The sequence below is a fragment of the Nematostella vectensis genome, chromosome 15, assembly GCF_932526225.1.
Source record: "Nematostella vectensis chromosome 15, jaNemVect1.1, whole genome shotgun sequence".
In the NCBI taxonomy this organism is placed as follows: Eukaryota; Metazoa; Cnidaria; class Anthozoa; order Actiniaria; family Edwardsiidae; genus Nematostella; species Nematostella vectensis.
Genome location: NC_064048.1, coordinates 3457618 through 3484679, shown reverse-complemented (window position 1 = coordinate 3484679; position 27062 = coordinate 3457618). Strand labels below are relative to the sequence as shown.

The window sequence follows — 27062 nt, the reverse complement described above, 5'->3', positions numbered from 1 at the left end:
CTGCGCGCGAGATGACAAGTTTGATTTTCGCGCCACGCGCCCGCAATACGTTTGTCGGTCAGCGACAAAGGTGTTTTACAGACTGGTATATTCAAAGGGCTGTAAAAAAATTGGGGAATATGGGAAATCGGGTTTTTTTTGTAGTGAAGATTCTTTTAGCATAGGAGATATTAGATATCGATGATTGAGCCGTTTTGAAGGATATCGGTTTATTCCTTAAGATGCACTTTAATTTAACGTAATCCTGAGACTAGAAACCCCACTGCACTTGGGTTTATTATATTTTCATAGTTTGTAAAGAACGCCCCTTTCGACTAAACACCTATCTATTGAACGCCCCCCCCCCCCCTTCCCCTTGACAGGCCAACAAATAAATACTAAACCAAACCAGTGGAGAAGAGTTTATTTTTTTAGTTGGAAATGTAATTTATGTATTCCACTTTAATTAGAGTTACTAAACCTTTCGATAAGATAGTCACAAACTAAAAGGAGTCAAAATTTAAAACAATCCTTTGTTTCCTTTTTCGCATATCACTCTTCAGCTATACACTATAGAGAAGTTATGTCTAACAAATGAGTTAAATCACTCTATAGTGGAAAGGGGTTGAAATCTAAACTAGCTTCTTTTCATTACACAGAAGTAGATAGGTATATATAGGACCTTTTGGTTCGTTTGTACATAGTTTTTTTTTTTTTTTATCAAAAAGCAATCCAAAGCTGACATTTTCGTTTTCCATGCCAGATGGTTGTTGCAGAGTTGTAAGGCAATATTCTGATAGTGTCCTTAAACGTAATCCGTGAAAGGGTTACTAGTGTACTACATGCTCACAAGCAATGTCTCAAACAATTATCTGTACAAAATTCCCTAATTAAACTAGTGGCTCATGGATTAGGTTTAACCATTCTAAAGGCATAGTAATGTCCGTATAAAGGCATATATAACAAGTGTTATAGGGTCAGTGTCCATGGTGATTATGTGGCATATCTGTTGGTCCATTCTCTGGCAGTTTTGATGTATTGCTCGCGGTTTGTCTTAAAAATGCGGGCAATTTCTGGAACCAAAGGGTCCTCTGGGTTCGGGTCATCCATGAGAGAGCAGATAGACAACAGGACTGGAATACAAAGAAAGATGGTAACAATTCAGTACGAAGCCTAAACTGGGCCTAAGCTGATATTAGGTGGCTTTTGCGTTTATATTGGTAATGCAACCCAAAATGTGATTCTTGTCTAACAATACAAGAGCCCTGGTATTTCCTTGTTGAATCTCCTCGCCCATAAACAACATGGTTTGAGGTTTCAATCTTTTAGTGACAATTTCAAAACAATGCAATAAACAGCTACTAAAGAAATACTACCAAGCTGCCTTTCAGACAAACATGCTCATGACAAAAACGGAAAATGGGTCCCTTGAATATTGATAAGAGCTATGCCATAGTTTCAAATCACAAGTATTATTTTGCATAAAGGGGTGTTCTGTCAAACTTCCTGAACAACTCTTGGATCTACTGATAACCCGGGGAGGGGGACTCTCTTTGCCCACACCCAATTCGCTATCTCCTAGAGGTAAGAATTACTGTTAACCACACCCAAAGTGCTCTCTAAAGCCCCATGCAAACTGCGCCAGCACCTGCCAGCATTGCTGGCAAATTCTTGTTCGACTGACCAAGAGACAAAGGAATTGTCAGAAAGTCCTTTTACCATCAGTCAAGCGAAAATTCGCCAGCACTGCTGGCGCAGTTTGCACGGGGCTTTAGAGGAAATAATTGCTGCTGACCACACCCAAAGTGCTATCCCTTAGGGTTAAAATTTATTTTGCCGAAGATCACCTGTCTGTTTTGATCCGAATCCTTCCCATAACCTTAGAACATCTTTTGTCAATAAATTTGTTTTATCAGCTGCATATAGGGAAGGGACACACACACCCTGTCCCCATGGGGGGACTATCCAGAAAATTAGACAGAGGTGATCGTCCTATCTTTTAGAGTATGAAATTTTGAGCCCTTCATGGCCCCCTTAGGGATTTTCCTGATTCTGCTTTTTCTGAGGGTATAAGATACAACCAATGCTAGAGCTAAGGGTGCATTTAACATTTTTTTCAGATTCTGTTATCTCAGGGTATAGAATTCGACCAACTGCTATTATTAAAGTAAGGGAGTGTTAAAGATTTTGGTCACAAGATTTTGGACCTCAGCACAAGCCTAAATTTTGTGAGAATGCTTATACAACTGCAACAATACAAATGAGCCCAGCATTGCTGGTTTTGTGTTCCAACTGCGCCAGCATCTGCTCGGTTGACCTTGAGACAAAGGAGATGATGGCAAAATGCTGGCTATAAGTTTGAGTGTGATCAAAATTTTGCCAACACCTTCCAACAATGTTTTGTGCTCAAACTGCACCCGCATAATGCTGGCGCATTTTCCACAGGGCTTTAGAAACTTTTCTTGGAACATTTCCAGCAACCAAGTACCATGGTCGTAGAACATGCGAATCAGATCTCTTGAGATAAGCAATGCTTTCCCAATACACAACCCCTTTTCTTTGCTTCACTCAATTCAAAAATGCTTGAAATGTCTTTCAAACTGCTTTTCTCTTCTTATGGTGGCCCAACCCAACCTCCCTTTTAGTGGTGACACTGAAAAACAGATGAGAAACAGATATACAACATAATATAAACCAACATTTATTGTGTTATATCAGTGGTACAAGTCATAACCAGTAGTGTTAGCAGATAATATACAAGCAAATCCACTTTCCTTTTTTCTATTACCCTTTCAATGACATCAAAATCGAAAGACAATAGTAAAAAATATTACAAATAATGATTTTGGAACAGCAGACGATAATGTCAGAACATCTCATACCAGAAATAAATGTTTGATAATGTGTTTTTAGCTCAAATCAAAATTGTGTGCGAAACTATGCACTCAGCCGTCTATATACTGATTGGCTTTATTTTTGGTATGCGATGAGTTTGACTACCCATTACAATTGACAAGGCTTTAAAAATCATCTAATTTTCCAAGACATCACTCTTTACGACTATATTTATGCAAAGGCAAGCCAGTGAAGAGCTGCTACTGTATTCCTTCTGTGCTTGAAAACTTAAGTCAGTGCATGATTTTGTTACAATTAGATGGGTAATTGTACAGGGTGTAGCAACAAGTAATTAACTCATACAGTCAAAAGCTACATAGAGCATGTCATCTACAAAGGGTTCTCAATGTCAGCTAAGGCTATGATACAAGGTAATGATTAGAAAGTCTACTTCACTACTGTCACATTGCATACTTCTTGGTCCACTCTTTGGCCAATTCATTATATTTAGGTTTATCTGTTTTATAGATCCTTGCTATATCTGGTACCAGAGGGTCATCTGGGTTTGGGTCACAGAGTAGTGAACATATGGAGAGAAGCACTGGAAAAGAAGACATAACAATGTTATCCTGTTCATCCAGGAGAAAGCAGACAGACAACAGGACAGGAATACAAATAGAAAAGGTAACAACTCAGTATGAAGCCTAAACAAGGCCTAAGCTGATTTAAAGTGGCTTTTGCTTTTATTTTTGCAGTGCATCTCCACAAAAAGATTGTAGTCTAACAATACAGAGCCTTGGCATGTCCTTGTTGAATCCCTTTCCCATAAACCATGGGCTTGAGATTATAATCTTGTAGGTCTCAATTTCAAAACAATGTATTAAACAGCTAATAAAGCAATACTAACAAGCCACCTTGAATTCAAATATGTTCATGAAAAAAGCAGAAAACGGATCCCTATTTCAATAAACACCTATTTCAATAATCACCTATTTCAATAAACTCCTATTTCAATAAACGTTGTCAGTGCAAACGGCAAGTTGCCGTTGTCAAATGGCAGTTCTCCTATCAAAAAATACCACGAAACTTGGCAAACTTCTACTGACTGTAGGAACATGTGGATAATTTCTGCGATTATACTACTTATCATCTTTAATCTTACAAATAATTATACCCATAAGGTGTGAATGGTCTTAAAACAGCCATTTTCCATTTGCACTGAAAACCTTTTATTGAAATAGGTGTATTCATAAGAACTATGCCAGAATTTCACAAGTACAATTTTGCATAAAGGGGTGTTCTGTCAAACCTCTTGAACAACTCTTGGATCTACTGATACCCCAGGGAGGGCGACTCCCTTTGCTCACACCCAATTTGCTATCTCCTAGAGATAAGAATTGCTGTTGACCACACCCAAAGTGCTATCTTCTAGAGGTAAGAATTGCTGTTGACCACACCCAATTTGCTAACTCCTAGAGGTAAGAATTACTGTTAACCACACCCAAAGTGCTATCTCTAAGAGGTAAGAATTGCTATTTACCACATCGAAAGTGTTATCCATTAGGGTTAAAATTTATTTTGACAAAGATCACCCCTATCTGTTTTTATCAGATGTACGCTGAGACAACCATATGTGCAGTGGAAACCATTTCACACAGGGCAAATTTGAACAAAGTGTTATTCGCTGAGTTTGGCTAATCAATGATAAGAGTGTCAAGCCATATTACACAGCAACTGGGTGCATTTGTTTGAATTGGACGAGCTTAGACAGACATTTAGTTTTTTCTCACAGAGACTCTTACTTCTACATTGTCTTGAAGATAAATTTATAAAAGGTACATTTTCCAGGGGAGCTCAGTGCTAACCTGATTGGGAAAACAACCAACAACCTTTTTCTCTTATTGCTATACTATCAAAATGACTCTTAGGCCCTGTGTAAACTGCACCAGCATTTATAGGCAGGCACAGTGCTGGGCCAGAGAAAGGCTAATGTGCTAATTGCCCCAACACATGGCCAACATGCTACTCATGTTGGGTAATAAGTTCACAAGTAACTGGTGTTTGAGGATGATGGGACCAAAGGCAACCCAAGACTCGACCATTTTACTTGTTTTCAAAAGGCAACCCACGATTCTCCTGGATTTCAGCTGAATTTGGGTCTATTTCTTCTCCTAATGTTGTAGTGGTCGCCATTGTTAAGAAAAACAATGAAAAATTAAATCTGATTAGAAAGTATCATTTGGGATTGTGGTATGAATGATACATTTCGGCCACAGTAACCAAGTACGGTGGTCGTAGAACAGGGTTCGTACAATTTTCCACAAATGAAATTCAAGGACTTTTAAGGACTTTTTCAATGACTTTTTGTAGAAATTCAAGGACTAGTGATACGATAAATTCATAGAGACAATAGAGGGCAAATATACTTTTCCAAGTCTTACCAAAGCTTTTATCAATTGTACCTTGTTTATACGAAAATAGAAAATAGACTGTTATTAAACAGTGATTTCAAGCAAACGTTCGCCTACAGATTTTCAACTTTGGGTGAGATCCTCAAATTTTCCAAACTTTCTTCTTTCAAAGCCTTTTGCTTTTCCTTGGCACAGATTCGCAGTGCAATCGACAATTGTGCAATCTAGGAGGCCTAGTTGTTCCCTTTGAACAGTTTCACTTGTTCTCTAGTTCTTCTTGGCATTTTCGCTTACAGCTTACAACAATCTTCTCCTTGGCCCTTCTCTAGTCTTCATGACATTGGATCTAATGTTTCCTCCCTTGACTTGCCGCATCTAGCAGCGCCTTACTTATATCTAGATCAGCAAGCCCACGATTGTGAACAAGTTTCAACAAGTTTCTTTATTAAGGTTTTCAACTGACATTTACAGAGAAGTCTCTTTCGACTCTTGCCTGACCATGAGAGAGTGTCAGATACAAATACAACTCTTCCAGGCTAGATGCTGTAAGAAGAATCCAGTCAGAATCAAGGAAAGAATATTGGACACACGTATAACAACAACTCATAATTCAGAAGGTGAATTCTAGGGGACGAAGCGTTTCTGGTCCTTTATAAAGCACTGTAGGAGAGACAGCAGCATGGATTTAAAGCACTACGATCATGTGAAACACAGCTTCTTGGTTTTATACACTCGTTGGTGGACAATATGCATGAAGGTAATCAGATCGACGTTTTGGTGATGGATTTCAGTAAAGCATTTGACAAGGGAAATTACCGACTCCTTGTATCAAAGTTAAAGCACTATGGCGTTTGTGTTAAAACCAATCAGTGGATTAAGTCCTTCCTATCTGCAAGGAAGCAGAAGGTGGTGTTTGTCGGGGAATAATCTGAATTTGTAGACGTCCTCTCAAAACCATGTGTGCTGTCGACTCGGCAAAATACCTTGGGGTCACCCTAACATCAGACTTTAGGTGGATAAGCATATAAACAACATCTGCAACAAAGCAAGCAGCACCCTCGGCGTAACCTTAGAATAGGCTCCCCCAAGCTAAAGACGTCTGCTTACTTCGCTGTAGTGCGTCCATACCTTGAGTATGTGTGTACTGTATGGGACCGATTCACAAAGACAAACATCATCAGAAAAGTGATGGTACAACGTCGCGCAGCAAGGTTTGCGCTTCATCGCTACGACAGAACAGCAAGTGTAAGTGAGATGCTCAATTATCTGGGTTGGTCCTCACTAGAAATCCGAAGAAAGAGAGCAAGGCTCCTGATGTTCTACAAGATACACCATGGCCTTGTTGTTACTGATGGCCTGTCAACAGTCCCACCGATGTATAGAATAAGCAGGCATATGAATAGCCAAGGCTACAAAGTGCCACCTTCAAAAACCAACTATCACAAAAAAAATCCCGCGGACCATCAGGGACTGGAACTGTCTACCGGAACTAAGTGCAACGCTTTTGAGAAAGCAAGCGAACTATTATTGCGTGGACTTATGTAACTTTACTTATGTTATATTTTTGATATTTTATCGTTTTTGTTGAAATTATTATACCTCATAAGAATCTTCGCATAGAAGGAGATGGAGTTATATGGAAGGAAGTACGCACCCAGCCTGTCTAGCTTGTGGCGAATGGTCAATCCGAGAAGACAAGAAGGCCTTTTTTGAAAATCAGAGAAAACGAGATCTTGCTATCTTAAGTACCAGAACGAGAAGCCGAATCTCTAAAATTCGAGAAATAGAGATGCCTTAAAATTTGGAGAGAAAATTAATATATCCAAGGAACCACCTCTCTTGTAGTCGAAATTCAGGAAGATCGTCTTCTGGGCTTGCTCAGCTTTCTCCACAAATTCTTTGTACTGGAGCACCAGGAGATCACAACCTCCTATCTTCACATGCTTGTAGCCCACCATCGTCATCAGCAAGAGCTTTAACTTCGCGAAGCACACTTCCTTTTACTGTACAATCTGCGTATGATCTATGCTGATCCTGTTTCTGGGCATGGATTTTACATACTTTATCTTGTACATAATTATACAAAGAAATAGCTCGCAAACCATATACTTGGCTTCAATTTGCTTTTAATCTTCACTCCAATAAGATTTACTTTTGTTTCTTTAATCAAATATTTTTCAAGGACTGATAATAAGAATTCAAGCACTTTCCAGACCTTGAATTTCAAATATTAAAATTCAAGCACTTTCAAGGTTTTGAAGGACTTGTAGGAACCCTGTAGAACATGCAAATCAAATCTTCTGAGATAAGCAATGCTTTCCCAATACACAAACCATTTCCTTTGCTTCAGTCTTAATTCAAAGGTGCCTGAAAAGTGTTTGAACTGCCTTTGTCTTCTTATAGTTGTCCCCCCCCCTTAGTGCTGAAACTCCCAAAAAGAGTTTTTTGTGCTTCTTAGAGAACAGTTGAACAACATAATATAAACCAACATTTATTTTGTTCTATCTGTGGTACAAGTCATAACCAGTAGAGTTAGCTATGGCATAATAATATACAAGCAAATCCACTTTCCTTTTTTTCTTTTACCCTTTCAATGACATCAAAATAGAAAGACAATAGTACAAAATATTACAAGACAAATAATGATTTTGGAACAGCAGAAGATAATGTCAGAAGATATCTTACACCAGAACATCTCATACCAGAAATAAATGTTCTAAAACGTATTTTTAGCTCAAATCAAAACTTTAAAAATTGAGCCAAATTGTGTGTGAAACTATGCATTCAGCTGTCTATATACTGATTGGCTTTATTTTTGGCATGCGATGAGCTTAACTACACTTTCAATTGACAAGGCTTTAAAATCCTCTATTTTTCCAAGACATCACTTTTTACTACTATATTTAATGCAAAGGCAAGCCAATAAAGAGCCGCCACCGCACTCTTTCTGTGCTTGAAAATTTAAGTCAGTGCACAATTTTGCTACAATCAGATGGGTAATTGTACAGGGTATAGCAACAAATAAATCATAGAATACCTTATACCACCAAAAGCTACATAGAACATGTCATTTATAAAGGGTTCTCAATGTCAGCTAAGGCTATGATACAAGGTAATGATTAGAAATCCTACTTCACTACTGTCACATTGCATACTTCCTGGTCCACTCTTTGGCCATATCATTATATTTTTTTCTATCTGTTTTAAAAGACCTTGCTATTTCAGGTACAAGAGGGTCATCTGGGTTCGGGTCATCCATGAGAGAGCAGATAGACAACAGGACTGGAATACAAATAAAAAGATGGTACAGTAACAATTCAGTACAAAGCCTAAACTGGGCCTAAGCTGATTTAAAGTGCATCTGAAGGAATAAAAGCAATATCCTCCAAAAAGGTTCATTCATTATTATGTAATATCTTCTATGCTAAAAGAATCGCTATTACCAATTTTATTTTCAAATCCCTGATTCTTTTACAGCCATTTGAATATACCTGTCTGTAGAACACCTACTTGCCCAGTCCTTTCATGGCTAAAGCACAAAGTTGCGCAAAAGAATCACCAAATAAGGAGTATTGCACAAGTTCGCATGAGTTTGTGTTTGAGAAACCTTATTTTGACAACATGCGATATCTTTACCTTGCAACTTTATTTAACGTGGAATTAAAGTGCTTTTCCTCTTGGGAGCTGGCTTAAAATGTAAATATTCTTGGGTTTCATTCACGTGACTTTTGGCGTGTGAATTTACTTCCGGTGGTGAAGTGGTGGTCAAAAACAGCAACGCGCGAACATGGCAGCTGTAGGCGAAAACCAGGTTTCTCCCGTATTTTCCAATTGCTTTCGCTCTTTAAGTCTAGATATTCGATAGCATTACTTTCAAAAGATGTGTTATTGTAACGGAGTTGACCCCTGCATTCTAAAAAAAGTAGATTTTTTCAACAGATTTTCAACTTTTATTCTTCACTCGTCTGTCGTTTGCAGTCCTCTTTTTGTTCTTCAAACGAGACGAAAGCCTACAAAAACATGCAGTCCTACTTTTTGTTTGTAGATGATTGAAACCCTTGGTATTAAACGGATGAAAAATGATTGTCTTCTGGAAAGTGTATTTATGTTTTGTTCGGCGAAAAACGTGATAATTTTGCAAAAGGTTGAAAATTTGATTTCTCTACTTTGCAAAACGGCAGGGAGAATGGCAGCTTCACGCTAGCTGCAAGGACCAGCATTATCACTCAAGAAAAAAGCTTTATTAAGGCTATTTAGTATGCTGAAGCCCATCGCTTCTCTACATCAGTTACAAGGTTATTTTAAATCCCTAGATTTAATTGTATTAAGTACATATCATACTCAATGGGCTTATTTTGTTGGTACATTTGCTTTCTCGATTTGAAATTTCTTATAAGATGTACACTTCGATTATTTTTATCAATCATAGTCATTTCTGAATGAAACTCATCAATGAGTGAACGGCAAAAAAAAAAAATCGATTGTATTTAATTCTCTTTTAATAAACAAACAAACTAATGCAGTAGATGGTACTAGCATTATAATTCCTGAATAGTTCTAATGTTCTTTTAAAGAAAAACTGCCATCAAGACTTGGTATATGTGCAAGGGAATGCACAACAACCGCACAAATGTACATTTAAGTACTAGCAAAACAAAGCGTACGGTGCGATAAGAAAACACTCAAGAAAACTTGCACCCTACACCGTGCTTTTCTTGGCTCTAAAGCAAATTCGAATTTTATGTTTACCTTTCCTCCCTCCCGATTGTAAGGACTGATTATTGTCGATAATTCGACTGTTTGCTTTGTAGAGAAATATCATTCCTTGAATGACTGAATCAAATCCTGTTGTCAATCGGCGCGGTAAAACTGTATTTCGAGGCTCAACATGGAATCAGATTATAACAATTGCATGTGGTTCTTTCAACATTTTTCACCCCGTGGTGCTGTTTGAAGGTGAACTGGTATTTTTGCGGGTTTACTAACTTTGTTAATCGCCCGTCTTGGTTTTATGGCCGTTCACATTCGCACGTGGAAGAAATCGTATATCTACAACTCAGTTTGCGAATAAAAATGCATTGAAATGAAGTCCAATGCAATAGAACATATTCTAATAATCAAACCATTCATCCTTACCGGTAAAAATGAAGCGTAGTGATCAAAACAGGCCAAAATAATCCGGTTGAAATTCATTTGCTTGAATGAACCGATCGTCTCGAACTGGTAAACACTCTAGAGATGTCTTTTCATTTCATTCACTTCAGGTTTCCATTACACCCCCATCTTAGTGATAGAAAAAAGTTATTCTTGGATCCATTGTTTGGACATTGTTATCATCTTTCTTTTCCAAGTCTTGAAAAGCGGGGAAATAGAAAAAATACAAGAGATATGCTAGTCCTCATCTTTACAAATCTACAATGGCAAGCGAAGTTCGACTGGAACGATCCTCGGGGACCCAGGGCGTCGCTGAGTCGGGCACAACATGGAGCGTGGCGCGTAAAAGAAACAGTGCTCTTTCTTTTTCAAGCGCTCCCTGTGTGCCCGATCTCCGCGACGCCCTGGGTCCCCGAGGATGGACTGGAACCCCATCAAGTGTGTACAACTCTCGACGTCAGCTAATCAAAAAAAAGTCGCCAAAACAAGTTAGGGAAAGATAAAAATCTATAAATCTATAAAGAGAATCATGTAATGCATGTAATGTAATGCAGGGCAAATTTTTAATCTAAGATCTTGAATCAACTCACCCTTTCGGCGCTGTCACGTGCGTTTTACGGGGTCAAAGTCCAACAAATCGTAAGCAACCCGTGATAGTTAGGACAAGTCAAAAAGCGTGTGCTGTCGTACTAACAAAATCGGGACAACAAAGCATTATGTTTATGGCACCTGAAGAAATGAATCTAGATTCCTGCAGTTATGAAAGAAAAATGGCAATTGAGACACTACTATTCTTCAATACGTTATCGTTCTTGGCACGCAAATATCCTCTGTCTCATTAAGTATTTTACCCCAGATCAGAATTTACTAGCATCAATGCCTCTCTAAAAGAAAGAGTCCAGCCTTCAGTATATCATTATTGATAGACGCAGTTGAGGGCATAATTTCTCATGGTCAGGGATACTATCTTGACAAGACGGATATAGAATCTGCCTTCCGCCTCATTAAGAAGCGCCCCATATTAATTTAATATGCTATTAGATGCATTGGAGTGGATCCTACTTATTGTGACTGCAGCTCTGGGGGCGAGGGGACCCTCTACGGGTTTGCAAGTGCATCCCTGGAACAGGTCCTTCCACAATGAGGACAATCCCTCCGCTATAAGAGCCTTGACCTGCAAGCTCTTCATTTCCAGCCCCATTACCCCACACTCATTTGGTTGTCTATTTTCTGGGTTGGGAAAATTAATTCATCGTTTTAGAGACGATATCTGAATGTACAACTTGTTGTGTTCAAACAAAAGAAGCGTAGATTCCAAGAACAAAGCAGAGTTCGTAAAAAAAAAATCCATAAAAACAACAAAATATTTGTCGAGCAGTTGTACTCGCTTGATGGAACGATGAAATAAAAGAACAATAAACTTTATGATGTAAACTAACTCATGTAATTCCTTTTGTCTGTACAGATATCACACTGATGATTCTACTGTTGTAAAAACATTCAGAAGGCTGACAAGCTTTTCCTCCTGTTCCCTTCCTTATTTTTCGACAATTTGTCATCCACCATCCATATATTGAATGGTATGGCAAGAATACGTTGCTGTATTGTTGTTGAGTCGCTTTTTTTTTTAATAACAACTGGCATCGCTTTCTAAAGGTTGGTTCTCACTTGGACGTAAGCGCAAGCGAAACGCACGTAGTTTTCCGATTCTCGCTAGAACATAAGCGCAAGAGAACGCAACTGCTTGATTTTCTTGCGCTTGTGTTTGACCGATTCTCACTTGTGCTACGTTTACGTCCTAGTGAGAACCAACCTTATAGTCCAATCAATCTACGGTTTAAGATCGGACTAATTGCAACACAAGGTTTTCGACGTTTTTGTATTAATTAAGTCTCCTTTATAACTTGTTAAAAGTTTTTAAAAAAATCGGAGCACGCAAACACCCCGAAAAACCGCATCGAATTTCTCCATACAAGGCTTGTATGAAACACCACAGGGATTCCAAATAATGAAAATCACGAAAAATATACATACAAAAAATCAAATTTACAAAAAATCAAATTTATACCACTATAAATGATAAGAAATATACATATTTTTCTTGCACGATCTGGATAAAATAAACGTTATCTGATATAGCTTATCTGTTTTGGGCAAAATCTACAGGTTTCCAGCGATCTTTACGGGTATTTAGAAGAGGAGAACCAAGCACGTAATTATTACCATTAGTTTGAGTTTGTTTGATTTTAATGGCGTCGATCTCAAGTTTGTTATTTTTTTTTGCAACCCTGCTTTTAATTATAATTATTAAGTGTGATTTTAAATGCAGGACCACAGTAATATCAGACGGAGTCTGAAGGGGCTCACCCTATGAAAACATTGTAAAAAATATAAATTTTTTCCCCATCGCGATGCAGTTCTTGCGAGGCCGCCCTTTTTTGCAAGACTTTGCACTGAAAAACACCCGCTCGGGTGTCTAAGCCGACAGCGCAGTTTATGTTGATACCGCTAAAGTGACCGAAAAGAGATCTTGTAAGCAGATAGCACAACCTCGCAACCGGCAGTTTCCATTGACAATGACGTCGTAAATGTTACAGCTGTCGTTTCAGCGCTCAATTCTAGTTCATCCTCAGAAGACCTTAAACAACATTTCTCTTTTGAGCTCTGAAGTTTTCCTTTTGTTAGACACTATGATGTCAGTGGTGCAGAAGCCTGTTTTGGCCGAGGTCATTTGGTCCAAATTGGATACCAAAACACCATTTAACGAGCTACAGTATCCATTGGATGAAGGTGCTCATCTATACTGAATACCCTGGCCCAAGGAAGCCGACACATTATTTCACAAAGATTGAAACTGTTGTAACTGTATCGTGGTGCATTCATCGGTAACGCCGATGGCTTCTCAACAGAGGTCATGCCAGGAAAAAATAATCAGGTCAAATCATAGCCTCCCTTACGTTCTTTTTTAAACATGGCGGTCCCTATGAAGACTAAAAGGGTTTTTTGGCGAAAAAGAAAAACAAGCAGAATTTTATTCAAATGTTGGGCAAGTAGCCGAGGGTTAGCGGTTGTGGCACAATGGACACGGAAGCTGATGACAAATCGAAGATACGATTGCTTATGTGGAAAGCTGCGGTAAAATCATCCACACGATAAGCATCACCGTTCCACGGCATTCCTATAATTCCGTATGAAAGCCCATGACATCTTCCTGAGCCGAAATCAAATCTACACGAAGATGTGGGGAATGACGGCCATGAATGAGCTGCTAGAGAAAAGTTTTAATGTTACTTCTATTTCTCATTTTATTTTTGCTTTTTATCTATGCGCTTCTTGGTTGTGATTCCACCTTCCATGAATACGAACAGGAAAGGACGCATTGTTCAAGAAGCTTGTCTTCTCACCCTACATCGGCGCGCACACGCAACTGTTAACAGGGCAGAGCTAAGAGAGCCCTCAAAATCTATCCTCAACTTCAGCAGCAGCCATGTTTCACAGTTCCAAGTTCCAGTATTCTATCAAGTCAACCAATGGAGAGGCGATAGAAAGACGGTCTGAAGTCTGAGCCTAGATGTTGGTCAACGACAGGGTGAACCCTAAACAGATCTTGAGAGACCTCCAGGACTGCAGCACGTTTAGTGCTCCTGCCGCATGGACAATCAGGGTCATCGTGTACTAATTCCCCCTCAATCGAAGTCACGGATTACATGGATTTAATCTGCACCCACGACTAAGAACCTAGAGTTTTAGAACCTGTAACAGGGTCTTAATTATAAAGAAATTATAAAAAAAACCCTTCCAATATAATAGAATCTATTTTCATAAAAAGCGATACCATGAGAATGATTATATTATAAGTTATGTGTCCACATACTTTCTTGTTTTATACTGAATCAATGACATTATTATTAAGAGCCACTAAGCACTATTTGTATGAGAACCTGTTTCCAGCATGTTTAATCATTTATGATAACGAAATGTCTGCAAGATCAAAGTGTTGGCGACAAGGATAGCTAAAAAACCAGTTCATTTTACCCCAATTAACTGAACTTCTTCAAATAACGTTATTTTTTATCCTAATCGTGTAGAATTATATAACTCTAGTAATCTATACTGGTATAAATTCCTTTTTTATAAAGAATATATTTTTTCGTGATTTTCATGATTTGGACACCCTGTGGTTTATTTATACAAGCCTTGTATGTGAAAATTCGATCCTGTTTTTCGGGGTGTTTGCCTTCTCTGATTTTTTTAGACTTTAAGTATGTTATGGAGGGATGCTTTCTATGCAAGAAACCGTTAAAAAACCCTGTGTCGCAATTAGTCCGAAGTTGGTCCTGTTTTTTGACGTAGATTGACTAGACCTATTAACTCTGTAGAGCTTGTCCTTTCACGGGGAGAAACGCTCATTTTCGTGAAAGAAGATTAGACTGCGCGCGAGATGGACAAGGTTGATTTTCTCGCAACGCGTCCGCAATACGTTTGTCGGTCAGCAACAAAGGCGTTTTACAAACTTCTATATTCAAAGGGCTGGAAAAAAATCGGGGATTGTGGAAGAAATAATGTTGTTGGTATAGCGCTTCTTCTTGCCTAGGAGATATTAGATATCGATGAATGAGGCGTTTTGGAGGATATCGCTGTTATTCCTTCAGATGCACTTTACGGTGGCTCTTTCTTTTATCTTTGTAGTGCATCTCCACAATAAGATTGTGGTCTAACAATACAAAGCCCTGGCATGTCCTTGTTGAAACAATGTAATAAACAGCTACTAAAGAAATACTAACAAACCACCTTTAAGACAAACATGTTCATGACAAAAGCAGAAAACGGGCCTTGAATATTCATAAGAGCTATGCCAGAGTTTCCAAAGCTTCAAACTTCCTGAACAACTCTTGGATCTACTGATAACCCGGGGAGGGCGACTCTTGTTGCCCATACGAGAGAGAGAGATTATGTTGTCTTTTAGGGAATAAAATTCGACCAACTGCTATTCCTGATGTTGTAGTGATGGCCATTGTTATGAAAAACAATGAGCAACCAAATCTGATGATAAATAGTATTACTAGGGATTGTGTTCTGTATGAAACATTTCATTGGTTTCGAGATAAACAAAATCACAATGCTTTAATTATAGATGCAGTAATGCTAACCTCTCTTTGAAATGACAGTATTATTTGAACATGAGCTACTTTCGCTATACAAACAATGCAAATGAGCCCAGCATTGCTGGTTTTGTGCCAACTGCGCCAGCATCTGCTCGGTTGACCTTGAGACAAAGGAGATGATGGCAAAATGCTGGCTATAAGTTTGAGTGTGATCAAAATTTTGCCAACACCTTCCAACAAGGTTTTGTGCTCAAACTGCACCCGCATAATGCTGGCGCATTTTCCACAGGGCTTTAGAAACTTTTCTTGGAACATTTCCAGCAACCAAGTACCATGGTCGTAGAACATGCGAATCAGATCTCTTGAGATAAGCAATGCTGGCTATAAAATTTAGTTTGACCAAAATTTTGCCAACATTTGCCAACACCTTCCAACAAGGTGTTGTGTTCAAACTGCACCAGCACTGCTGGACTAGTATCCCACCAGCAATGCTGGCAGAGTTTTCACAGGGCTTTAGAAACCTTTCTTCATTTCCAGTAACCAAGTACGTACCGTGGTTATAGAACATGCGAATTAGATCTTCTGAGATAAGCAATGCTTTTCCAATACACAACTCCTCCCCTTTGCTTCAGTCATAATTCAAAGGTACCTGAAATGTCTTTCGAACTGTCTTTCTCTTCCTATGGTATCCCCACCCCAGCCCCCCTTTCAGTGGTGAAATTTCCCAAAAGAGTTTTTTGTGCTTCTTAGATAGCCTGAGTGTCAGGCCCGTTTACCGTTCCCTATGAAGTATATACCGGAAAGCGATAAAAAGAAGGCCTGATACAAATACTGTACAGATCTCATGTTTAACGATCCAAATTGGATAGCAGCCTCTGATTGGCCATAAGGCAATGATACTTGAACGGGTGTTCTAATTGGTTTATTTGTTATGGATAATCTTGAAGGTGACTGGCTCCAGTCGCCTTGCTGCTTTCGATAGATTTTCAAATGTCTTGCCCTGGGTACCAGAGAGGCTCTGAGCTTCGTGACCACAACCAACGACAACGTTGTCGCTGTGAAGCTTGGAGCCTCTAATACCCAGGGTAGCCCAGGACGATCATTGTGTGTTTTTTTCTAGTTGGTATCATTTTTTGAAGCTAAGATCTACTAGTTATACTAAAGGCGCTGGAAATATGGATATCATGGAAGCTGCTTAATACTACGGACATCATTAGTAGTAGTTATCAAATTCTTAGACAAGACCAGGCACTGAATATTCAAGAAATTTGTCTGTGAGAGTACAAATAATTCTTGGGATTGTTTGTTGTACTTCTTTCGAGTTGATCGAGCTTATCAAATAATGGCATTTGTGTTCAGGCAGTAAATTGGTGATGTGAATATCCTGTAGTAATTTAGTGTGAACTATTTTTGCTTTTTAAATCATTCAGCATAAAGTTCCCCTGGTTTGTCATTACTAAAATTGTTACCCTTGCATATATATAACACCAATGTATTTTTTTTTACTGTTTATAATTAGATTTGTGCATTTGATTGTGCTACCACCCACGCCATTGGGACAATTGATAGCCGATGTATTTGGACAGCGTATGCGTAGCGTCAGGTGTAGTTTTATTTTTCCTCTCCACCGTTTGAAAAATAAAATCGCCTGATATTCAGGCTACTTTTTAGAGAAACAAATGAACATAATATATACCAACATTTATTGTGTTCTATCTGTGGTACAAGTCATAACCAGTGTGGCAATGGCATAGATAATATACAAGCAAATCCACTTTTCTTTTTTCTATCACCCTTTCAATGCCATCAAAATCAAAAGATCACAGTACAAAATATTTCAAGCCAAATAATGATTTTAGAACAGAAGATAATGTCAGTCTCACACCAGAACATCTTATACCAGAAATAAATGTTTGAAAATGTATTTTTAGCTCAATTAAAAACTTTAAAAATTGAGCCAAATTGTGTACAGAACAATACTGATTGGCTTTATTTTTGGTATGCGAAGAGTTCGACTACCCATTTCAATGTTCAATGCTTTAAAAACCATCTAATTTTCCAAGACATCACACTTTATGAATCTCTAATTATGCAAAGGCAAGCCCAATAAAGAGCTGCTACTGTTTTCCTTCTGTGCTTGAAAACTCAAATCAGTGCTTGATTTCGTTACAATCAGATGAGTTATTGTACAAGGTAGTTTATAGCAACAAATATATCATAGCCAAGAGTGAAATAGAGCATGTCATCTACAAAGGGTTCTCAATGTCAGCAAAGGCAATGTTGCAAGGAAGTGATTAGAAATTCTACTTCACACTACTGTCACATTGCATACTTCTGGGTCCAGTCTTTGGCCATTTGATAATATTTTTTTTTATCCATTTTAAATAACTTTGCTATGTCTGGTACCAGAGGGTCATCTGGGTTCGGGTCAGTGAGAAGTGAACATATGGAGAGAAGCACTGGAAAAGAAGACAACAATGTAATTCAGCTGAAAATTGCTGCTTATGTTCTATTGCTATGAGCTTTAATGTGTGCCATAAGTGGGTAAATAAAAACTTCCCAGGCTTGATAAGATCTAAAATTTCTCATTTAATGCCTTAAAAATGCACCACAACCATTGGAAAAACATTAGAATTTTCTGTTTCTCACATATTTAAAGGAGTCTTTATTCAAAATCCGGCAATGGGAGGTGCCTCCCACCTAAATCCTATTTTGCAGGGCATTAACTAAGATTCTGTAACCAAGATTTGTAACATAAATCCAACTTTCCAAAGATAAGGCAAGGACCATCACGATGACAGAGGACTGATAAGCAACAAATAACATTGAGAAAATGATATTTATTTTAAGTAATGCCATGTTTACATTGGATATTACTACATTTGAGTCATATTTTGACTGTCTAACAGAGGTTTCCATATCTCATGCAAACATGATTTTCTTATTTCCTCTTGATGTTTCATTTTTAGAAATAATTTTGACATATTCCAGTTTGAGGAAACTTTTGTGAAAACTGATAATCTCCCCATGGCTAAAATTTTCACACCATTCACTTTTTTTAAAATTTCATCCAATGTGGGGACCCAACCTTAGCACTTATTAACTAACTAATTTTTAGAAACTATAAAATCTAGTGGTTTCTAGTATAAGTCTTCAGCTAACTATATTTATATATTTATTTATTTATTTATTTATTTATTAGCTTTAACTAATAATCGTTTTGTATAAAGTGAAGTAGTTTTCAAACTAAATCTTAGTAGTTGTGTCTTTGATACAATGATCTAAGTTACTAGAATTTGGCCATTGTCTAATAAAATCTATTGGGGCCAAGAAGGGTGAACTGCTTGCCGAAACATTGCCCCAGCCACTAGAAACAACAGAGAAAATCATTAGCAGTGCTGCAGACTGGGCAAGTTCACAAGACACAAAGCATCTAGGTTAATCTTTAACAGAGGATAGACACAAATGGTGGAAAAGCTTACCATGCTAAAGCAGGGATCCAGGTTCTTGTAGAGAAATCCTTTTTTGGCAAATGAGAGGTAAAACATCTTACTGAACATTCGAAAAAAAATCTTGTTCAGGCATACACAGGTTTAAGGTGGCGTACACGTTACTGCTTCATGTTTGCATGAACCTTGTAAAAACAGTTCAGTTGTTTGAAACACACACAAACAACAGCCAAATGGAAAATAAGTATACAAAAAATAGAAATATCAATGGCAATTGCCATTACATGGAAAATGTTCCATAGTATTTTAAGAGTGTTTGAACCCCAGGTCATATAAAGCTGTCAAAAGCTTTTGTCTTAATCATTGCTTTAAAGATAAAGGTATTCTGCAATTGGCCTATATTTCATCTCCAACTATTGTACTATATACTCTATGGTGTTTGGCCTTTTGGAACCAACACCAGAATGGAAGGAGATGATTTTGTTGATGAGAATGACCACAATCTACAGGCCTCCCCAGGAGACCCCTTTTGGCCTCAACAGATCTCCCTCAATTATTCAATCCTTTTTTGTTCCCTTGTCCAAAATACATTACCCCACATGAAAAATGCTATCCACTTAAGGACACCATGAATCAAACAAATTCTAGGGGAAAATCATGTACTGCAGGAGTAATAATCTAATGATGCAGTAACAAGAATGCCTATAAAAATAATAAATAAAAATTATAATATACATATTATAATAATAACAATAAACTCAACTAACCTTTATAAAAGACTTCGTCATCATCATCTCCATCAAAATGAGCTTTCGTTTGAAGAAAAGACTGTTCATCCAGTGAGAAAAACAACTAGCCAAACATGTCGACTTAAAATTGCCAAGTTACTAACCAAATAACAGGCACGTAGGAAAAACTAGCCTAAATTTTTCAGGCCGGCAATTTCATTCTACTTAAAGCTTGTTGTAACAATTTAAGCTTTAGCACCAAGGGGTTTTTGTTTCAGATGATAAAAAGCAAAGGTGAATTCAAGATTTCCACAAAGCATCTTGAATTCCCATATGCCTGTGCTCAATTTTGTTCTAATTAAGCTTGCTCTGAAAGTGTAGTTCTTCCACGAAATAAAAACCAGGCCCTAGCTGAATTTTTAGCCAGGAGGTGATCGCACTTCACCATGAAGTTTTTTTTTTGGTAGGGAATGCGCCATATACCAAAGGGCCCCTTGTTCACATATTAAAGACTATGTGCAAGATAAATGTAGGACTTACCCTTAGAAATTGTCAATGCAGGGCTCCATTGTGACCGTAATATGTCCAGACAGATACTTCCATTACTGTTAATATTAGGATGATATATTTTGGTAGTAAATGACACCTGAAAAAAAAAGGGATGCAATAAGTGTATTACAATTATGAAAACAATGATTTCTCACATGCCTGGGAGCTATTGGCAAGCTCACCACGAAAAAACAACAAATATAGTAAAATCAAGTTTATTTCAACACAGACAACTTGGAATTTGCCTGCTAGCAGAGACATTCGCGAGGAAAAGATACCTCTGCCATGGGTCGCAAGTTCGTTTGATCAAACTGCCGTCCACAATCGTGGACGGCATGTGCAACGAAAACAGTGTCAACCCATGGCAGAGGTCTCTTTTCCTCGCGAACGCCAGCCCAGCGAAATACAGAGAAAAAAGGCCTCTGCTAGCAGGAAACTTGGAATCCCCGTGAACCCGAACTAAGATGGATTTCTCTTGGATTTGAACTATATTTTCAGTCATTTTACTTTGATAACATAAACTTAGAGCGTAGTTGTTTTCACAGTTGTGCTTTTTGCCATGTTCTTTTTTGGCAGTTAAATCGGTTTGCACTCAATGAGATACATTTGTTAAGTACTGACAACTAGGGCACGGTTATAGGAAAAAAGAGGTAGCGTTATGCCTTTTATTGTGCACGTTCATGTTAAGAAAAGAAACAGTTAGCTGGCAACTCATAACAAGGATACCTTGAAACCCCCACTTTCCCTTTCCTCCTCCTAAAAACTAGAAATGTTTATTGATTTTAGGTTTTATTTCTGTTGTTTGTAATACTAGTAAGTCTTCTTATCAGCCATACAAAGATAAATATGCTTTGTAAATGAATTGTATAAAAAAGTTGGCTATGCTTTGTTTATAATTTGGGTCATTCCATATAAACTCAACCAGAGGTCCCTAGGTCACTGACACAGATTTTGCTCAAATTTATTTTGGTAATACCTCTATATGTATAAGGAACACATGCAAAATTTTAGGGTCCAACTCTAAAGGGTCTCCGAGATATGGCCTTCTCAAAATCGAGGGCTACGCCACCATTTTGCCCTCGTGAGGGGCAAACGTCAGTTTATACGAATTTCTGAGCTCAATATCTTCAAAACTAACTACAGGACAGGGCTGAAAATTACTACTCTGACTAATTCTGGTCCAGGCTTTCAGAATATGCCATCACAATTGCTCCATCTCCTCTCTTTCCATAGTTTTTGGCTTATCAATTATGGTTCTTTGTATAGGCGGAAATCAAAAATCCAACTTTCAGGGGTCCACCATGAGACCAAAGTGTTGAAAAAAGTTATAACTGTGCTAGATTCCTTCAATTGGGGTTGAGAGTTGAAAGCTTTACTGAAGAATCATGTTATCAAGCAAGTAAGCAGGCCTGTAGCTAGGTGAAGAAGAGGAATTTGGTCACTGTAGTGAATAAAATACTGCTCGAGTGGCTTCGGAGACCTAACAAAAAACTCATTAGACGCATTCGTTTAGTATTCTACAGGATTGATCAAAGGATTCTATAACAAACAACCAAGATATTCAAAAATATGAAAATAAACTTTATTCAATAACACATACTGTATAGCACAGATAGCAGGGTTATTCCGATTTATAGCTAAGAGAAAAACTATTGCCATGAAGAATTTAATCACAAAATATTTTTTTGCTGGCTGCATATGGCTGCATTAAATCAAAAGTAAACACGATGGATTTCAATTCTTGACTTCTCCACATTTATTTAAATAACTTTAGTAATACATGGAAACAAAACTCGCAGAAGGAATAGAAAGAAATACAAATGAGAACAACTTAGCTGTACCAAGAGGAAAGTGGCATGGGGAAGATTTTTACAAATGCGGAGTAGATTCCAGCGACGATCAAAACAAGTCTCGATTCAATTTTCTCTAAAATTCGGAGCTTCGTGCAAGCTTTTACGATGAAAAAATAGAAGCAAACAAACCTCCAAATGTGTAGAGGATGCTTTTCTTTCTCGGGAAACAAGCCCTAAGTCATGAAATGACAAATATCTAAGCCGTGACAAGTTCCTTGTCAAATAAATGGCTTCCCAGTGTTCAAAAGTATTCGCTAGCAGTTTTTACACATTCTAAAATCTTCGAATAATATCAAGCGATTGGCATTCCTTCCTCAAACTAATTCTCCTGTGTTTATTACATGTCTTTGTCAAATAATGGCTTCCCGCTGTTATTAAGTCTACGCTAGCAGTTGTCACACATTCGAAAATCCTCGAAGAATATCAAGCGATCGACATTCCTGCCCTCTTCGGGGCAAGATTTTGAGAATAAACTAACTAACTTTTTTGCCTGTGTCTGCCCTCGTAAATCCACGATCAAATCATTCGCATGCTTTGGCTTTCATCCGTCTTATCGTCTTTATTTCTCAAACTTGAAAGTGTCTTGTCTAGATCGTCTACAAATAATTGAACTCGAGGCATATCAGACTATAACTGAATTTGTTGTTTCTGATTTTAACGATAACCATAGCTCTCAGCTGACTTTTACATGAACAATTTATTTGAATCGCTTGCAGAACTCCTGTATGAAGTGAGTATCAGTAAGTCTTCGGTTACGCGGTACAAGTTCGTGTTCACGAAATAACAATCTCGCAAACAAACTTTCGTAAGTACTACTCGTACTCATTTGCAGAATACTTTTTTTTTTTGATCGGCAGCCTGAAATATATTAATTTAAACTTTTGTCAACAGCAAACATCCAGCTTCGCCTAAATCAAAATGGCAGGATTTACGACAAAGGTCATTATTTGTCAATTCTTCACAGAGAACAAATATTAGATCTCTTCCATGAAGGTTATAGCAAGAGACGTTCATGTCAGCCGAACGTTCGTTTAAAAAGTTATCAAAATGTTATAATGAAGCAAATACTTCAGTCAGAGCACCAAAAGTTTGCCCACCACCGAAGAAAATTGATGTTGCAGCTTCACAATATATTGAAGTAGACAGGCTGATTAAACCAGTGTATAAGCATTTAAAAAAGGCAAAAGTTTCTTGTACTGCCGACATGCTTACTAAGCAAAAAGAACAAGTCGTAAAAAGCACTGTCTTTTATAATAGATATAAAGCAACGTGACGCAACTGGAAATCATCAAACTCGCCAAACTTGTCAAAAACTTTATGCGGGTGGCCACAGTTTGACACGCACGACTGTAAAAGCAACTATAATTCAACCTTTTGCATGTCCATTTTATTTAACAATTATTCGACTAACTAGACCCCTAAACGTGCAACAAACAACTGTACAGTAACATTATTTTGAAGACTGACGCGTCGATTTCCCATTTCAAATCGAATTTGATTGTAGAGATAGTTGTTTGAATCCTCCACAAACTATGAGATAAATTCACAAAAAGTATTTCTCACAATGTGGATACGTCCATGCAGGTAAAAAACTGTTAGTGACTTGTCATTTTCTTTGTATAAAGACTGAATTTTTTAACACAAACAAAATCTCAGCCAACTTGAAGTTGTCTTGAGAAATGCAAAATTAATTTGACACCAGTTAAAGGTGTACTGACATTAGTGTTGCTCAGTAACGACGTTGCTACGCTGGTGGCGTTGAGCGCGCGCATATACATAACACGGAATTCGTCATTCACAAGCTTCCCTTAAGTAAAAGAAACAAAAATTTGCGTTTTAATGTACCCAAAAAAGGGTGATAATATTTCCCATATTTTGTAAAAACGAAGATTCAGCGGAGATTTATTCAAGCCAACCTTTTTGAAGCCAAAGTTTTCAATGTTCACTACCTGCGCGTGCTGCAAACACCGGTTGCAAACGCTCGCGCACGCACTAAAAATCTTATTTCAAAGTAGCGTGCCCTGTATCGGAATTTTAAAATACTTTTTCAATTTTCATCATGACATGACAGATATTGTTCCTTTGAAGTGTAAATACCAAGAAACACTATTGGAATTTGTTTTTAAACTTCATTTCAATTTCATCATGTGAGATATCAGTGTGTCTGAGCAGGCCGAATGTGCATGCGCGGGCTTTGTTTCACTTTCGGTTCTGTGTTTTTCTAAAAAAAAAAGCTTTTTTGTCGCCAAATTATTTCAAAACTCAGTATTTTTTCTGTATTCTTTTTTATTAAAACCTCCTTCATATAGCCAAGCATGGATTTAGCGTTAATCTAACAGAAATCAAAATGATTTCAAATAATCTGGATTTCAGGACCTTTGAAAAATCATAAAAAAACAATTACTCAATCATTTCTAAAACGCATGCTTGGCTTAATGCACCCATCCCTCAAGATTCATAAAATGTATTCAGTATTTGTTTTCAGCAAAATTACTTTGAATATTTGCTTTTATCTGTATCTATGACGTCATATTATGACGTCACAGGGTAACATCATCATAATAGTCAGCACACTTGTTGGTCAACTTGGCAAATATCAGTCACTTATGACTTTTTACAAGGCTTTTATGCTATATTCAGTTTTCCTTAGCAACATATGTCAGTACACCCTTAAGCAGTTGAGATGAGATTCTGGCAGCGCTTATCCCACCGATGGAAGGAAGGTTTTGTATTGATAATTGTATCGCTATGGGATGTTTTCGTTAAACTTAAGTTACACATTTGCATATGATCGGCACAGAAGTGTGATTTCGGATTCAGATCTATAATTGGCCAGTATTGGCTAGTTGATTGACGTCCACTGACGTGTCATCGCGTATGTTTCGACAAAGGTCTTATCACGCCGCTATAGACACAGGTCGACCAAACTCCCAAATTTGGAGAACCATACAAACTGTTTTGTACTAAGCATCCAGGGAGTGGAATGAACTGCCTGCCGCAGCCATGGACTGTTAATCTTTAGAGAATTGAAAACAATATTTGTAAACATTTAATTGTGACAATTTTAAACCACTTCTTGTAAATATTTTTAATAATTTTAAATCGTTTTTATTCATTTATTTTATATCTAAGTTAGGGCCCTTCTGAAAACTGCTCGTATTTATTTATTTATTTATTTTATATCTAAGTTAGGGCCCTTCTGAAAACTGCTCCAGGGATGTAGGCATCCTCATTAAATATTATTATTATATTATTATAGAACTGTCGCGTTTTATTCGATTTCAGTGAACAAAGTTTGTAAGGTTAAACCAAGTTTATTCTTAGAAAAAAGATAGAAAGCTAAAGGTTTTAAACCGAGTGAGATTGAGCTAAAAGCAGAAACATTTTGACAGCAAATTACACTATTTACAAGACATAATGCGATGGAGTTTAGTGGCTTCTTGAAATTAGCTTTAAAACTCTTAGAAAGAAGAAGAGTTTGGGTGGATTCTGTCTAAGGTTTTTATCACATCATCGTTGACTTAACCACCAAAACAATCCAAAACGTGAATCGAGATTTCGATATATCAAGCAGTAGAAACGACAGAAACTGTTCAAAATGCATAAAGTACTGAAAAAAGGTAATCTTTCTATCGAAGTTCTTGAAAGAAGTTTTTAAATGAAGAAAATAAAGCGAAAATGATCCAGTTTATAAAATAATCATAGACGAATAGAGGAAAACATGAGTACTGCAAATTGCGAGATTCCGCTGGGCTTACATTATGAATTAGACTCTGTAAAATCGCTTCATCTTTTTGCTGTAAATGTCTCAATCTCTACAAATTTGGTCAATGTGAATTTGTAATGTATGAACATAAGTAAATTTGAAAATTTACTAAAAATAATCGCCCCGGAAACCATACTGTCTACTCTGTATTTGTTTTGTTTTTTCGCGGAGCAACAATTCACTATTATACTTGACTAAGACTTTTTTTGAGAAATTGGTGGCCGTGAAAAATAAAAATAAATGTACATTGTACAAATTTATTAGGTGCTAGTTCATTAGAAATTGCTCATATCTTACTTTTGGAGGCTTGAATGGGTAATCCGTGGGAAAATGTATCGTAAGAAAGAAAACTCCTCCTTGGTAGGGACTATCGGCCTGAAAAATCACAAAAACAGGTATCAGAACGAAGAATTGCGAGGCCACACGTTTATTGATGATAAGAAAGACATATATTTGAGGTAAAAGAAGAAAGGCTATACTTACCGGGCCCATAATAGTTGCTTGCCAGTGAAACACTGAAACGAAAAAGCGAGCAATTTTGTTGAAGTTCAACGAACGTTCACAAATACGTCATTGCCTTTGAAACTTTGAACAATTAAGTACAAAGTTTTGCGAGTTCAAATTGTATATTATGGGATCGACGAGGAAGAAAGAATGAATTCATCTTCCGCTAAGGAGCTGTTTGATACGAGATTTCAGTCGAGGCTCAAAATTGTGTTAAAAATGTTAAACTTACAATCATCTCCGACAGGCCCGGCACTGCACTGTGCAGGGGGATCACGGCCAAGATCTTGCAGTTCCTGGGATTAAAAACACAAATAATCCACTCAGTAACCAACTACACCAAATATCTATAAACTTGTTAGACCCGAAGCAGCCCATTGCTCCTATTTGATTCACGAAACGACGCCAAAAACTCCCGGCGTGGATGGTGCCCTTTCACAATCCGCTAACCGCCATACTTCATGTCACAAAAGGGTGAACCACGTTTTCTCGTCAAACTAAAGGCAAAACCGTCGCTTGGAAAGCATGTAAGCAATCTTGATTCCTTACTTTATTGATTCTCTTCAAAGCCATGGTTTGTTAATATTTTGAAGATCGACGAAAGCCTCTCAAAAAAGCAGAATTTTATCGCCAGCTCTATACCCTTGACTTCCTGTTGAGGATTTCGCTCCGCTCGCAAAATGGCGGATAAAACACGCACGCGCTCTAGGCACCGGCCCTGTCACGTGA

General features: G+C 37.7%; 1 protein-coding gene across 4 annotated transcripts; it reads right to left on the bottom strand.

Moving 5' to 3' along the window:
* Nucleotides 1-387: 387 nt before the first annotated feature.
* On the bottom strand, nt 388-27042 carry LOC5515607 (ubiquitin-conjugating enzyme E2-17 kDa). 4 transcript variants are annotated; one of them, XM_032385391.2, is made up of 6 exons: nt 26883-27042; nt 26566-26629; nt 26313-26344; nt 26127-26204; nt 20202-20307; nt 388-1112 (listed from the first exon to the last, which is right to left on the bottom strand). In XM_032385391.2, the coding sequence occupies exons 1-6, from the start codon at nt 26904-26906 to the stop codon at nt 973-975; spliced, it is 444 nt and encodes a 147-aa protein (XP_032241282.1). In that variant the 5' UTR covers nt 26907-27042; the 3' UTR covers nt 388-972. The 4 variants fall into 4 exon arrangements, with proteins under 4 accessions (XP_032241282.1, XP_032241279.1, XP_032241278.1 ...); XM_032385388.2 differs by lacking the exon at nt 388-1112 and adding an exon at nt 2665-3415; XM_032385387.2 differs by lacking the exon at nt 388-1112 and adding an exon at nt 7701-8507.
* Between the last annotated feature and the right edge of the window lie 20 nt (nt 27043-27062).